Source organism: Vulpes lagopus, chromosome 8, assembly GCF_018345385.1.
Source record: "Vulpes lagopus strain Blue_001 chromosome 8, ASM1834538v1, whole genome shotgun sequence".
Taxonomy (NCBI): domain Eukaryota; kingdom Metazoa; phylum Chordata; class Mammalia; order Carnivora; family Canidae; genus Vulpes; species Vulpes lagopus.
In genome coordinates, this window is record NC_054831.1 from 131101660 (window position 1) to 131118680 (window position 17021).

At 41.6% G+C, this 17021-nt stretch overlaps 1 protein-coding gene across 4 annotated transcripts in view; it reads right to left on the reverse strand.

Moving 5' to 3' along the window:
* DDI2 (DNA damage inducible 1 homolog 2) overlaps positions 1 to 17021 on the reverse strand; it is a 40346-nt gene that overhangs the window by 12840 nt on the left and 10485 nt on the right. For all 4 annotated transcript variants that reach the window (XM_041765736.1, XM_041765738.1, XM_041765741.1 and 1 more), the window contains exons 3-7: positions 15993 to 16229; positions 14067 to 14193; positions 10286 to 10413; positions 6825 to 6953; positions 593 to 696 (exon numbers count right to left, since the gene is read on the reverse strand). In XM_041765736.1, coding sequence (XP_041621670.1) covers positions 593 to 696; positions 6825 to 6953; positions 10286 to 10413; positions 14067 to 14193; positions 15993 to 16229 — 725 coding nt within the window. The remainder of the gene's footprint in view (positions 1 to 592; positions 697 to 6824; positions 6954 to 10285; positions 10414 to 14066; positions 14194 to 15992; positions 16230 to 17021) is intronic.

The following is a 17021-nucleotide window of genomic DNA, read 5'->3' on the forward strand; positions in this document are numbered from 1 at the left end:
GGATTCCTTCCTTAATCCTGTAGTAGCTCTTCTTCCTGACTGCCTAGCTGGTAAGGATTTACTAAAACGTATACTTGCAGTAAAATCACCATCATGGAGGCACCTGGGAGGCTCAGTCAGTCAAGTGTCTGACTCTTGATTTCGGTTCAGGTCATGGTATCAGGGTTGTGAGGTTGAGCCCCACGTCGGGCTCTGCACTGGACATGGAGTCTACTGAAGATTCATTCTCTCCCCGCTTCTCCTTTTGCCCCTTACCATCATGTGTTGTCCAGAGCCCTACAAACCCAACAAAAATTACCTGAGTTCTCATCAGAAACTAAAAATAACACAAGAGAACAAAGTTGCCTGTTATAATCTCAAACAGATGGCAAGATTTAAAAGATTCAGAAAGATTTCACAAGAAGAGATTCTATTTCTACTGATACATAATTTCAAACCATGCATGATGACATCCTCAGTTCAGGGACCCTTCCAGGTTGCAGAAGCCAGGACTTCTCAGTTTTCTGGTGTACACAACGGAGGGAAACGATGTGCTAATAACCATGTAACATACAAAATGCTGACGCAAAAGGAAAGCAAAGCTCTTAACTACCTGATGCCGCTTCAGCATGTCCAGTCCCAGAAGCATGTCCATGGGCTGCTCCTCAAGTATAGAGAAAGAACATGCCAGGAAGTCTCCTTCAATCTGAACCTGAGCTAAAGCACATTAACATAAGATATTATGGATTTTTAAAATTTTAATCTGCATTTATTTATTTAGACATTACTGATTTTTGTTTCAAAAGCCTCACAAAAAGCTTTGGAAATATATCTGTCATTCTGTGCCTTGTTTCCTATGTTCAGGCAAACCCAAGGCAAAGCATGAAACAGGCGAGTTAAATATGAAAATCCAGTAAGTCCAGTGATCAGTTTGAAAGCCAATGAAGGCACCAGTTTATAAAGTGGATACAGTAAAACTATACCACCCAGAAGACCCGGCTTGATACGTGATACCATCAGGACACATGTTCAGCTGGAGGAAAAGTGGCATTAAGGACTGGGGATGGGGGTGGGGGATGAATTCCTCCATATTAACCACTTGCTTCCTGTACACTTACAAAAGGCTTTTTAAAACGGAAATAAAATCTCTACACAAGTTAGCCTCCAAAAAGTAAACTGTTTATTACTGCCTGTTATAATCAAGTTTCTAATCACCAAAGCCGGGAAAAAAAACAATGCCTCTGTCTGCCTGGAGCCTCCTGCTTTGCCTTTCCTTAATTATTCCTCGTACTTTACATCTGTTTTTTGTTTTATTATTTATTTTTTTAAAAAGCACCTTAAAAAAAAAGATTTTATTTATTTATTCATGAGACACACACACAGAGAGGCAGAAACACAGGCAGAGGAGAAGCAGGCTCCACGCAGGGAGCCTGCCGTGGGACTCGATCTTGGGTCTCCAGGACCAGGCAGGCCCTGGGCTGAAGGCGGTGCTAAATCACTGAGCCACTCGGGCTTGCCCTATATCTGTATTTTAAAAATTACTTTGCTATTAAGTATATCTTTTTTTTTTTAATTTTATTTATTAGAGACACAGAGAGAAGGAGAGACAAACAGGCAGAGGGAGAAGCAGGCTCCATGCAGGGAGCCCGATGTGGGACTCGATCCTGGGTCTCCAAGATAACACCCTGGGTGAAGGCGGTGCTAAACCGCTAAGCCACCGGGGCTGCCCCCCCCCCCCCGTTTTTAAAGATTTATTTATTTATTCATGAGACACACAGAGAGAGAGAGAGAGAGAGACAGAGAGAGAGACAGAGAGACAGAGAGGGAGAGAGGCAGAGACACAGGCAGAGGGAGAAACAGGCTCCATGCAGGGAGCCCGACGGGGGACTCAATTCTGGCTCCAGGGTCACGCCTGGGCCGAAGGCAGCACTAAACCACTGAGCCACCTAGGCTCAGTATATCTTTTATTTTTATTTAAAGATTTTGTTTATTTATTCATGAGACACAGAGAGAGAGAGAGAGAGAGAGGCAGAGACACAGGCAGAGGGAGAAGCAGGCTCCATGTAGGGAGCCCGACATGGGACTGGATCCTGAGTCTCCAGGATCAGGCGCTGGGGTGAAGGTGGCGCTAAACCACTGAGCCACCAGGGCTGCCCCATATATCTTGTTTTTAAGGATTTTATTTATTTTTGCAAGAGTGAGCAAGCAGGAGCAGGGGGGAGGGGCAGAGGGAGCAGCAGACGCCCCGCAGAGAAGGGGACCTGGAAGAGAAGTCCCTTTATCTTCTACTGATCACAACTTAGTGTCTTCTCCGAAACTCCCTACTGCCTTGGTTTTTGTGTTCATCATTCCCAGCTTTTTAAATAATCCTTACCAGTTCTGTAGGATTTCTAAATGGCATTACTGTTTAGCTTTGTGTTTTTGAATTACCACTTGCTTCTTTACTCAAAGTATTTTGAGATCTATCCCTGTACATGTGGCTCTGTTTCTTTCACTGTAAACCATCCCTTAGAGTACTGTCATGTCTAATATACCACAACTAATTTATCTATTCTACTGCTCTGGGACTTTCTGGGTCACTTCCAGTTTTCTGCTGTCATAAGCAATGCTATCCTGAATATTCTTATACTTGTCTCCTGGTGTGTATTTAATTTAACGGTATATATATCATAGAAAATGGAATCATAGAATTCTAGGGGATATCAGCTCAGCTTTGCTGGATGATACTGAATTATTTCCTAAAATGTTTCTAGCAGTGTATAAAACTTCCACTGTTCCACATTCTCACCAACACTTGGTATTATTAGATTTAAAATCTTGCTAATCTGGCAAGTAATTTTCCATTTATTTCTCTGATTAATAATAAACAACTTTTCATATATTTAATCATTTGAGTTTCCTGTTCAATAGTGTTTGGGGGTGTCAGTAAAAGAAAATAGTGTGGCTCAGTCACACAAGCATCTGACTTTGGCTTAGGTTATGATTTCAGAGACCTAGGATTGAGCCCATCCCTCTGCCTCTCCCCTCTGCTCCTGCTCACTGGCTCTAATGAAAAAGAAAAAAAAAAAAATAGTGCCCTTTTAGTCATTTCTGTAGTTTTTTATTCTTTCTTTCTTTTTTTAAAAAGCCAGCTCCATGCCCAGTGTGGAGCCCAACGTGAGGCCTGAACTCATGACCCTGAGATAAGACCTGAGCTGAGATCAAGAGCTGGACACTTGACTAAACCACCCAGGCATCCCTATACTGTCTTTTTTACCGAGTTGGAGGACACACACACACACACACAGAATGCATATATTCTGAATCTGAATCCTTTACTAGTCATATATTTTATAAAGCTTCTTTCCTAGTTTGTTTTCACTTGCTTTATGCCTTTTGATTAAAAGTTCTAATCTTAATATGGCCCAATCTGTCAAATAATTTCCTTCTTAACTTTTAAGGAACCCCTGCATTTATCTAAGATAGTCTCCCGCATTTTCTTCTGAAAGCTCTGACTTTGCCTTTCACATTGAGGTCTTTCATCAACCCTGAACTGACATTCGTGTGTGATGTGAGACAAGGTCCAATTTTGAATCCATTTTTTCCATGGATACCCAGCTGTCCTAGTGCTGTTTCCTGAAAACTTTCCTCTGCTCTGTAAGATTTCCTCTCTTGTTTATCAAGGTTCAGGTAAGCATGGGTCTGTTTCTGTTCTAGTCCTTTGCTCTTGACATTTAGAAGGGGGAAGTTATTTCAGAGTGTCTTGCCTATTCCTACAATAAATGGCCCATGTAAAATTTTAAGTTAGCATATCAGGTCTCACCAAAAAAAAACAAAACAAAACAAAAAAAAAAAAAAACAACCCTACTGGGATCTTGATGGTATTACAATGACTCTGCTGCTGACGAATGTGGGAGAATTAACACCTTCGACATCCTGAGTCTTCTTATCCATGACACAGCTCCCTTTTATTTAGATTTCCCTTACAATCGTAATGTTTTCCTCATGCCTATCATAGCTGAAGCTGCAAATGCTAAAGCTTGTCCATGTACAAGGAAGGACACAAGGGACTGATACTTACTTAGCTTCCTCCTATCACCCTCCTACTTAAAACCATGGAAATTCTGAGAATTCAGACTCTGAAGCAACCTGTGTGTGGTAGTTCAGGCCTACCTGTGTCGGGAAGTGTATGTGAGGAAGAAATACCTTCCTTAGTCTACACAAATCGACAAAAGAAAACACAGAGAGTCTAATAAATAGACAAATATATTACAAGAGAAAAATTGGTAGAAACTATTAGTTGCAGTAAAAGAAAAGCAACTTACAATAAAAAAAACATTTTTAATCTGTACGTTAAGAAGTAAAAACTAATAATCCTTGATTGTATAAGGACATCAAGATGAATACTAATTCAGTGCTGGAAAAGCTGCATTGGTACAATTAGGAATACATTAAGAGCCTTTAAGTATTCATAACCTTTGAGTCAGTAGTTTCACTTACAGGAATATTGACTAAGAAAAAAAATTAAAATGTGCACAGAACTACATAAAAATCCACTGTCATGTTACAATAATAAAATATTTGAGGAAAATTTTATCCTTAAAGTTGACCATTTAACCCACACAAGAGAATGCTCTGCTGTATGTTGGTAAATTGAACACCAATAAAAATTAATTTATTAAAAAAGAAAAAGAATGCTCTGCATCTGAATGGTGCTTATGAAATTTATAGCAACAGCGAGAAAATGTTATGAATGCTATTTTTTCATAAAACAGGGCATAAAATTCTGTATATTATATGACCACTTTTCTGCAAGAATAAAATGCATGGAAAAAAAGGCCAGAAAGAGATTAAGTCCAAATGGTACTTGGTGGTTGAGTCTCACTCAAAAAGGATATAAGGTATTAAGAAAAAAAATAATTTTGGTTAGAAATGAAGGATTTTTTTTTTTTTTAAAAATTCTTCTAATTCATTTTTTTTAAAAATTTTTTTAATTTTTATTTGTTTATGATAGTCACAGAGAGAGAGAGAGAGAGAGGCAGAGACACAGGCAGAGGGAGAAGCAGGCTCCATGCACCGGAAGCCCGACGTGGGATTCGATCCCGGGTCTCCAGGATCACGCCCTGGGCCAAAGGCAGGCGCCAAACCGCTATGCCATCCAGGGATCCCAGAAATGAAGGATTGAGCACATATATTTACTCCATTTACTCCTAAAAAATTCACAATAAAAGTTGGCTTTTTAAAGGTACAAATCACTAACGACAAAAATAAAGAAAAGAAAACTAAAACACAATTTTAGAACAGAAAGCAGAGGGCAGTAAGGAAAACCGGGAAGCAAGCCAGTTCACAGCACACAGCTCCCCAGAACAGGGACCTGGGCCACCAGGGATGAAGGTCTCTGCAGGAGGCAGTTAGATCCTGGGGTTCCCTCTCACTCTCTGCTCAGCAAGGTGATTTCCTCCCTTCACCCCCACAGTAGACTAGAGGTTTATTTTCTCAAGAGGGTAAAACAGATGTGGACACAAAAGAAGACAGGGACACAACAGGCACATAATTGAAATAGGGGGGCTGAGTTAGAGTTTACTGAGCTCTAGCCCTATCCTCCCAACTCCCAGAGTACCTATAATCACACATGGCTGCCCATCCAAGTAATCTTCCAAATAGCTCTTTGGTGTCCTAATCTTCAATATGAGCAGATGCCAAGGATCGCCAGACACTCGAGAAAACTACGTAACACGAATATCAAATAAGGGCAAAACGTAACAGGAAGGTTGGAAGGCAAAGTTGAAATCCCACAAACAAACAACACACCCAGGACACATGAAAGAGATAAACAGGAAAGAAAGAAAACTAGAAGACAAGTCCAGGATAGGAGATTGTCCCACCTGAGCAACAGACATGCTCGGGGGAGGAAGTGAAAGGCACCCAGCACAGTGGATGAAGAAAGATCCACACCCGAGAACATCACTGTGAAATTTCAAACCATTAAGGTCAAAGAAGATTCTACAAGCTTCAAAAATGGAAAAGAAATCTTTCACATAAAGGATCAAGAAATAGGACAGCAGCCAGTTTCTCTACAGCAACACTGACAAAAACTGTAGAAAACAAAAATGATTTCCAACTTAGCCAGACTGGTAGAGTATAGGAAAAAAAAAAAAAAAAAAAGACAAGTTCTGATATGTAAGGACTCAGTTTTCTCCCTTATGCTTTTCCTCAGGAAGCTACTGGAAGGTGTACTCTCATAGGAGCAAAATTACAAAGAATAAGACAGGGAATGCATGTAATCCGATCTCACACCAAGAGGAAAGGAGCCTTTGGAAACCCAAGCAAGAGAGATTCTAAAACAACAGCTGTGAAGCAGCTCTGAAGCACCAGTCCTGTCTCCAGAAGAATCTTCAACAGGATGAAATGCATAAAGGAGATTTACACGACAATGTAAGTGTTTAGGAACTGAGTAACACACAGAATATGAAATGACCAAAACAAACCAGTAATTACAAGAAAAGCAATACTAGACACGAAAGGAAAAGCAATCATTTTCAATTAGATGGCTCAATTCTCAACAGAATTTACGTATCAGTAATAGCACAATACACATGTTATTTTGAAATACGGAGGTAAGCACCAAGGAAATGAGCTAAAAGGAAATAAACTACAATAGTTGAAAGGGATCTATAAGGATCAGGAACATAAAAGTACAGTGACTGATTTTTTTGTAACCAGCTAAAACATGTACATGTAAAACTCTGACATAACAGAAGATTTAAAATTTCTGGGGATTACGTTGGCTGCATCAGATATAACCACGCAAAATAAAATGTTAACGTCTACTACTCTGAAAAGACTCCCACAGTGACTTTGCTCACCTAGATGTACCCTTCCAATAATCTTCTGAGTGCCCACTCCTTTGGCGATACCTGCCCACCGACGGTCCACCAATCTCATTATATTACACCTTTCTGCACAAGCTTGGCTCATAATAGTCATCTGGGCACCTGGAGGTGGAGGGAAACATCAGATAATAAAAACAATATCCATGTTTGTGTTATAATTAAAAAACGCAGTCTGAGACCAGGGCAGAGAGCAAGTACACACCCAAGCTTTGGTCTGTGTAAAATTATTCATACCTAGCTGAATCGCCCTTAATTGCTCCTGCCATGCTTAATTCAACTTTTAGTTCCACACTGGAATCTGAAACACAGTGCAGAAACCTCACAAGGAGCGAAAGAATATGTTTATTTTTTTTAATTTAAAAAAATGCATTTAATTTATTTTTTTAAAGAATATTTTGTTTAAATAGAACAATTAGATGATATTTTAAAACTTCACCGACAGAAAGCAAAACTACCTAGAGAGGACTTCCAGAAACTCAAACTACGTCTACAGATGGAAATGCTAAGTTAACTATTTCTTTACTCTCAGATCCATCTTCACTGAGTATCTCTAAACATCTTATCAGACTATTTTTATTTCAAACTTTGGGACACTGTAATTTACCAGGTAAAACCTGCAGTCTGTTAAATAAATAAGAGCTGAACTCCCCATCTCTGGTCAACCATCACACTGTTTCCTTTGGGAAGAGGGCAGTTATTAGGACCTTTTCTCACGTGTACTCACCCACATAGCCAGAGCAGCCCTGTGCAGGAGACAGACATCTCTCTCTTTTTCCCTACAGTTCTAATCTCTTCCAAAGACTCTAGTCTACATACCTGAGGGCTCCACATTTCCATCTCAAAGCCTACAGGTAAAAAATTTTCTCCCTAAGTAATTTGCACTTTGGATTTCTCTCCTTACCAATGGAATTACTTTCTTGCAACATAAAACTTTGCACTGTTCACTTGTGACTGCTTGTCTTTTAGCCTTCTCCCCACTCTCAAATTCTGCTTCAACCCTGTAAGTTTTATGCAGTTTCTCTTTCTGACTTTCCTTCTTTTAACTATAGCAATCAGCCTAGCTCACATCCTATTCCCCTCACTAGTGACAATTTCTCTGCTTTCCAAACCACCCTGTGGAGGTTTAATTTAAAGCAAGGGAACGGTTCTGACCCTGAGGGACACAGAATTTTCCAGATCTGTCACTGTCTGCAGTTTTCCTCAAATATCACCTTCTTTAGGTCACTTATTCATCTGTTCAAAAATCCTCAATGGCTCCTCCTCTTTATAAGATTAGCTTCAAACCACCTTGCCACAGCATCAAGAGTCCACCTCAATCTGGCCAAACTGCCTCCTGCTACAGACTGGATGTATGTGTCCCTCTAAAATTCCTATGTTGAAACCATCACATTCCTAATGTGATGGCATTAGGAGGTGGGGACTTTGGGAGGTGATCAAGTCATGGAGGTGAAAGATGAAACTCTCAGGAATGCGACGAGCATCCTTATACAAGAGACCCCAGGGAGCTCCCCCTCACCCTTTCTGCCATGTGAGGATGCAGTGAGATGAACTTCTGTGACCTAGGAAGTGGGTCCTCAGCAAATACTGAACCTGCCTGCACTTTCACCTTAGATTCCCTAGGCTCCAGAACTATGAGGAATAAATCTGTGTTTAAAAGCCCCTAGTCGATGATGGTACTCTTACAGCAGCCTGAACAGACACAGCTACCAGCCTCATACTCTGTTATAAACCCTCCACTGACAGGACCAAGCTGTCCCTCTGCCTCTTACTCCCGCTGACCTTCCTGCAGGGTACCCCCTGCTGCCCCCTTCTCTGAATGCCAGTTATCCCTTAGGCCCAGCTCAAACCCCCCCTCTCCCCAACTGACTGGCCTAGCCCAGTGATCTCCTCTCTCATGCAGTTCCAACACTTCCTGTTCACTTTACTCATTAGGCCTAATGTACCTAATGGGTACATTTCAGTACCTAATGGGTACTGAAAGTTCCTGGCATTTGAGGAAGGTTAGATTCAAGAGGGCCCAGCAAAAATGAAGAAAAAAACTGGAGAAGGCAATCTCTTTTTTCTTCCTCTCTCTCCACTCTACTCCACAAAAGCTACCTATTGACTTAAAGTAAGCAAGCCCAAGACCAGAAGGGCCCCTTTAGCCACTCTCTTGCCTTTCCTCAAGCCTCGGCTCAAAGCCCTGAACTCTGTGGAGATAGGGCAGTTTAGGTGCCCGCTCTGGGGAAGCCAGGCCTAAGCACCCCGGTCAGAGGGAGAATGTGGTCTTGACGGGTATTCAACACACACGTGATATTTGCAGTCATTGAATCGTGGCACCAAACAGATCAGGAGCTGAATCCAAAGTCTACTTGTGAACTCTGTCTACCTGAAGAGTGGGATCACCTCTCTAAGCTTTCTCATCTATCAAATAGGTTTAACAGTTGAATATGGCACATAGGGATAACCTGAGAATTACATGAAATTAAGGTGATTTATAGTAAGCACTTAGAGTATGGTGCCTGGCACACAGTAAGGGCCCAATAAATGTTGAGTGCTAATATTAGGGTCTCTTACATACGTATTTGTCTCTCTCACTCATAAGAGCCCCATGAAGCACCAGTTAGTGAGTCTTACTCCCAAACACTCAGCACAGCACAAGTGCCCTGCCTACAGCATTCAACAGACATTTTTTTAAACTGAATAATTAGATCTGTCCCTCCCAGGAAAGTATGCATCTTAAATACAAACTCCTAATGACAGCTGAAACCTAGCATGTTCTCAAATAATTGTGGATGAACAAATGGAAGAAAATATTACTTGAGCAGGGCCTTTTACTATTCTAGGAACTCAACCTAGTTGACAGCCTGAGTGAGCTACACAGAATTAAGACATACAAGACCACCAAGCCACACCCACACAGTGCTGTGTGATCTTATTAAAAAGCAGTTATTACTGTGAGAAAAGGTGCTAGCTGGTATAAGGATTATTTAAATCCTCAAGTGGGAAACTCCCTGTCTTCTGACCTGGCTGTTAGGTTAAGGGCAAGAACCCTGATTCATACAAGCTTTGACTCCTCAGTTCCTGGCAAAGTGCTGGCACACAAGCCATGCTGAAATATTTGTCTGACCTATACCGTACTCAGCTGCTTCTTACAGCTCCTTCTAAACCCATTTACTCCCAAATTTCTTACAGAGGTATCCTAAAAAGTCAGGATGCCAAGTAAGGGGAGGTAGGAAGATAAAGGACATACTGCAAAATTCAAAACCAGTTAAGAAATGTTTCAGGAATAAACCTGCTACAAACAAACAAACCGACTGGCAAGTGAAGTAGCCTCCAGGCTTATTAGCAGTGCAGAGGACTACTGCCAGCTTTAACAGGCATCAGAGTCTCTCCTTCTCCCTGCATCAGGTCAGAATGTCGGACAGATGGAAAGACAAAGACGGAGACATCACCTGAGTCAACAAAGGCTTTCACAGGATGTCCATTCACTTTGCAGTTAATATAAAGCATCACTACTTGGCCAAAACTTTCGGGAGCCTCTTCCATAGCTATTGTCATGTTTTCCTCAATGTTCTGTTGCCTGTAACAAACCAAAACCAAGTATAGTAAAATCATTATTTGCAGGAAGAGAAATCTGTTTCAAAGTCACAATATTAAAAACAGATTTGGCTTTCTCTTCAACCAGGTGGCTAAGTGGCAGACGCAGACATTGACCTTTGTGAAGACCCTGACGGGCAAGACCAGCAGTATCTGATTTTTGTGGGCAAACCGCTGAAGGATGGGCACACTCTCAGATGACAACAGCCAGAAAGAGTCCACCCTGCACTTGGTGCTGTCTGCAGAGCGGCACCATCAAGCCTTCCCTCCGCCAGCTGGCCCAGAAACACAACTGTGACGAGGTATCTGCCGCAAGTGTTTTCCTTGCTTGCACCCCTGCTCTGTCAACTGCTTTAAGAAGAAGCGGGGCCACACCAACCATCTGCATTCCAAGAAGAAGGTCAAATAAGGCCCCTCCGCTAGGTCTTCCTTTGCCTGCCGGGCAGCCTCCTGCCCAAGCCCAAGTACCAAGCCTTGGTACTTCAATAAAGATTCCCTTTCCTTACTGGGGGGGAAAAAAAAACCCCAAAGATCAGTCACATCTTTTGCCCCTATTACAGAAGCTGAGTCATGGAAATGAACATTAGTGCTCTTGCCCACAACAGGTGAGGTAGTGAGATTCAGCTGGCAGAAAATCTAAAGGCACACACATGGCTTTCTCACAAAAGACAGCTCTGCTTTCTTTACAAGCTCAGAACCAGGAAAATTAACCTCTGGAGAGTAAGGGTCACAACCTTTTAATTCTGTAGAATGTCAGAATTTCACAAATGCTCCAACTTTACCGGAGGATTTACTGGGTATCTGGATACATTTTCTACGACCAGTGCATCAGAAATAGTTGGCAAATATAATACATGGGTGTTAACGGATTGTGCTGTGTCTGTGCTTAATCCCCGAGACTGGGTTTTCTACCTGTGAATGAGGGTAATGACGCCTATTATAGCGTGGCTAAGAGGCAGAAAGCATCCAGAACACACTGTTAACAGAAGAGGAGACACTCAGCAAATGCTGCATCTAACTACCTGGCTATCACTTAGAAAACCACACACAAAAATGACAGTTAACTTGGTCTGTCAAAACCGTTTCTTCAAACATCAGACATATTCTAATTCCTACACGAGAAAGGGATGGATTTAAAAGGGAGTTCTAGCTTACTCCCACATTTCATGCCTTCATTCTCCACCTCCTTCTAAAAACATTACCAAACACTACCAACATTAATGGAAACGAGGGCAGGGGCTGGGCAACGTACCTAAGACTGACACACAGAACAGGGCCCGAGGATGGGGATAACTTACAACTACTGACCACCATCTGTCTGTGTAAGCAAACTTCCTCGGGAATGCAACTGCACCGTTCGTTTCCATACTGTCATACCATGAAAGGCTGCTTTGGTACTGCAGTGGCATACAGGAGTCCTAGCGAGAGAGACGGCATGACCTGCAAACCCTAAAGTATTCATTGTCTAACTCTTTATGGAAAAAGTTTGCTGACCCCTGCTCTAACTCTAGTGCCTATCCTTTTTTGCAGTAATACTCTACCTTGAACTGAACTGATGGTTTTATCAGCCATTCTGTAATAATATATGAAACTCTTCAGAAAATCAAAGGCATACTTGTTTTATTTAGTCAGGGAGATATGCAGGCTATTATACCCCAGTGTACATATACCCTGAGTAATCACTGGAGCAGCGTACCAAATAAAACTTTAAGAGGCATTTGATAGAATTACACAGCTTTTCTCTTATGCCACATTATTAAATTTAGAAATGAACTAAAATTAGTTGTACACTCCTGACCTTGCATGGACTCCAACCAAGATAAATTTCAGCAAAATCCGATTCTGAGATAATACCAGTCACTTTGACTATTCTGGGCCCTAGATGTAGAGTCACTTTAGAGGCACGAGGTCTTTTTTTAAAAGAGTGTACTCATTACCCCATTTCCTTAACCTCCCTTGGACCCTCACAGCTACACGAATATGCCTCATCTCACTGCTACTCTGCCAACAGCACAATGTTGGCACCCTCCCTCCCACCACTCCTGCTTCCTGGGTTGAACACATCTATTCATGAGAATTATGTCCGGTTCCCTCAGAGCTGCAATGAGGTCTAGTTCAGAGAACACAAATTTCTTCCTATTTTTCTTGGCAGATTTAAGTAGTGAGATGTTTTTTCAAAGACACTCATACACGAATACACTGATGCAATAAATGGGGGCACTTAACAGGAACACAAATGAATGGCTTGGGGCTGTCAACTGATTCTGACATATAATTTAAATTTCCCTGATTTCAAATGAAGTTAGAGAAGAAATAAAATAATCATTACTTGACTTCCAAGCTGACAGTATAAAAAAAATGACCCAGTTGGGCTTCATTCAAGTAACAAAAGAATATGACAAAGAACAGAGTTCTTAGTTATCCTGCAGCCCACCCTTACTAGCAAGAGGTACATTCCATGACCCCCAGTGGACACCTGAAACCACAAAGAGTACCGAATCCTCTACATGCTGTGTCTTTTCCTGTGCACAAATACCTATGATTAAGCTGCGTTTATCAGTAAAGCACAGTGAGAGAAGCAACAATCACTAATAATAAAACAGGACAATTATAATATTCTGTAATAAACACTATATGAATGCACTCTCTCAAAATATCTTACTGGACTGTATTCATCCTTCTCATGATGTGAGATGATAAAATGCTTACATAATAAGATGAAGTGAGGTGAATGACATAGGTTTTGTGACGTGGTATTAGGCTACTAGTGATCTTCTGGTTTATCTGCTTCTGGACTACATTTACCCACGGGAACATGAGATTGGATAAGGCGGGGGACTATGCACTAAGGCCTTCACTATTCACAACAAGAACTGAATGGGAGTCGGGAGCAGTTGTTCTTTCATTCTAAGGGACAAAGGGGCATCATCCTGCCTGTGACTAGTAATGTGACCAAAGCTGGCATTAGCATCACTATACCTGCTCTGGCCCCACCTCTTAAGATTCCGATCCATCAGATTTGGGAGTAAAGCATAAGCACCTGCATTTTTAAAGCTTCTTATGTGATTTTAACATAGCCCCAGGTGAGAACCACAGCATCAGAGAAGCTGGAGCTGGAAAAGTGTCTGGCACTCAGTTTATCCACTGAGCCAGGGCAAGAACGGTAGGATGAAAGCAGACCTAGGACTGCAGGGTTCCATCTGTCCTGAGCTGTCTCTAATCCACTAATGCTCAAGTCTGGGTTTAAATTGGGGCTCACGTATTATGTCTCAGGATTGAGATTCCAGTCAGTCAGCCTGTAGAGCCAGCCTAACAGGCTCACCAAGCTGGGGATTCTGCTTAATCCTGGGGTCATCTACTGCAGTTGCATTAATGATGCACTGTGGGCTAGTCTCGGGAGTCTTCAGTAAAGTTTTTGAAGAGAAAGTTATTAAGTTAGGGACTCGTGTACTTTTGTAATGTTGAATCAACGGGTGAGGAAAACAGAAGAGAGAATGACCTATAGGACTGCATCTGCTATCTCAAATATGAAACAAGGACATTATGTTAGAGCAGATGCCCACCTGATAGCGGGTCACCTGTCATTTGGGAACTCCGGATTCTCTAAAGCTTGCTCTTTAGGTAAAGGGTCATTACCTTATATCTTCTTCTATTTTTGCCTGAGCTTCAAGATCAAAAGGGTCAGCAGAAAAGAGACGAATCCTTTCTTGCTCTCTCCGGGCTCGGTCCTGCTGCTGCTCCACCAGGACCCTAGAAAATTTCTCTACAAAAATAAGGGGGAAAGTCTTGAGTACCACTCTATTTCCATTCTTTATTAGTACTTTTCCAGATCAAATAGTTTCTCAAGATACAACTGTAAAGAGATGCAGAAAGGATGCCTCAGAATTACTGTAAATGAGCAATTACATTCATTTGCTATTTTCTAAGGCAAGACTATGTCACCTAAATTCAGTATAAAGAAATAATTTGCAAAAATCATTTCTTCCTGTAAGAAGTCATCCCTACACATCCCTACATCCTAGCATCTCTGTTTCTACACAGAGATGCTAATAATTCGATTGAAATCAGTGGGGATAACTATCTGCGTAGCAGATAAATGGCTCCACTGCTCTCCCCAGCTGCCCCTATTAACCTGGTATCTGGAAATAAAACAGAACACGACAACAGGGAATGTAGTCAATGATACTGTAATGACAAATGGTAGCTGCGCTTGTGGTGAGCACAGCATAAGGCAGAGACTTGATGAATCACTGTGTTGTATACCTGAAACTAGGGTAACATTGTGTATCAACTACACTTCAATTAAAAAAAACCAGAGCACTACAACCCGGTTTTTTCCTCTTCTAGTTTTCCTCCCTGTACAACATCCTCTGCCTTAAACCAGGTAAGTTAAATGCAAACTACTGTTAGCCTACCTACCTGACCTAATGAACTGGCAGCAAAGTGAGTACACAGAAAATACTGCTTGCTACAAAGTGTACGTTACAAGAGCCACCTTAAATTTCTTAAATGAGGCTGCATTTCAACGTATAAACTTAAGTATGCCATCATCAAGGTCTTTGGTGACTAGATATGGGCTACATAAGAAATTAGACACCAAGATAATGGTCATATGAACTATTAATACACACAAAACGAATGAATCTAGAACACATTAAATTGAGCAAAAGAAGCCTGATGTGAAAGAGGACATATCGTATGATCCCATTTACGTGCTGATCAAAACCACAATTATCAGAATGGCAGTAGTCCATAAGGGGAAGAAACTGACTCGCTGCAGAGAATATACTGGAACTTCTGGAGTGAGAAAAATGTTCTGTATCTTGACTGGGGTGGTGGCTACAGGAGATGCCAAAACACAATGAACCGTATACTTAAAATCTGCATTTCTGTTAGGTAATTATTACGGTCTAAAAAATGGTCAACTGAAGAATGAGCTATTAAGTGTCTGTTACATTTTAAAATTTAATCAGTACAGTTTCATAAATCCAAGAGTAAAACTGAAGAAGTTTACAGAAAAAAAACTTTACTCATAAAGTTGATTAAAAGTAAACACTGTTTAATAGAAGAATGACTCAAAAACAGCTCCAAACTGTTGGCAACAACCCCACTACCATTACACTTAGGGTGGGTGAGAATAGGGGGTTCCACTTTACCACATAGGCTGACAGCACTGAACATACTTCCTGCAACTAAAAGCATTTCACCTGGCTTCAGCTGGCTTACTGGTACTCTCTCAACCTGAGAGTCTAACTGAACAATATATCAGTACCTAGATTACGTGCTGTGAAAATAATTTGAGGAAAAAAAAAAGTCAATGGAGGAGGCTGGTCAAGCTGGATTTCAGAACTCTTTGCAGTTGTAAAATCCTATCACTACTGTCAAGCAACTCAGCCTTTTATGACAGCACTAATTTACCTCTCAGAGAGCAACTGGTAGGTTCAAGAAATCCCATGACACAGTGGGTTGAACACACCAGTTGCTTGAGTTTCTCCACATGTGCGGCAACACAACTACTTCCCCTCAGGTCAGCTCCACAGTCTTCCATATTTATAAGCTTACCAAGGTCTCCACTGAGCAGAGCATCTGCCAGGGGTGGATTGCGTTCCTTCAGCAAGGACAGCTCATGGGGGTTGGCCAGCAACATGTCTCGGAGCAAGGCTGGATTGTCCAAGCCCTGAGGAGATGAAGCTATGTCTCCAGGAGATGAGTGGGACTGCTGTGCTCCTGGTGGCTGGCGCTGCCGGGAGCCTGACGAGCCAGGCACAGCTATACTACGGAAGTCTATTCGGGGTAAGTCTGTTGGGGAAAATCGGTTCAAAGTTTACTTCCAGTGACTCCATAAAAACAAGCATTTGAAGGGAACAGCAGAACATTTGCTGGTACCTGGCATGTAGTACATGGTAACTGCAGACATCTGACCTTTCCCCTGCTCTCTCTCCTACACTGACTCAATAAAAAGACTGTGGTCTGAGTGAACCCACAGGCAAGAACAGAGAAGGGGTGCCGACAATGGTAGTAACCCTAGATTTTTGGCTTAGTATCCCAGGAGAGATGACACATTTTTACCTGTGTTTTTAAAACATCAAAGCTAGTCTCAATAAATGTAACCACATAAATCTGGATGTAACTGAGAAAAATCCAGTCCGCTTTGACATGTTTCAAAGAGCCTGCCCACCTTGGGTAAAGAATACTATACAAACCAAGGGAACAGCATACATTTTAGATGTAAATTCTACCCGTCTCCACTAAACATATTCGTTCTTGGAATTTACACTTTCATCTCTGCATCACTGCTAACTCTTACACTCCCAGGGAGCTAGCAGGTATAATCATTTTACAGGAGAGACAAACAGAAGAGAAGGAACATGCTCAGTTCTCAGTGCCGAGGTCACCAAAAGATAGAAGAGATTTAGAGGCTACAACTCCCGGGTTCTATAATCCAAGCTGAGCTGACCTTATTAAAATGAAATGAAAATAAAAGGGAGCCTCACACAAAGGACCCACATATTGTAGGATTCCATTCATATGAAATGTCCAGACTAGGAAAATAGCCAAAGTAGACTGATGGTTGCCTAGGGCCAGGAGGCT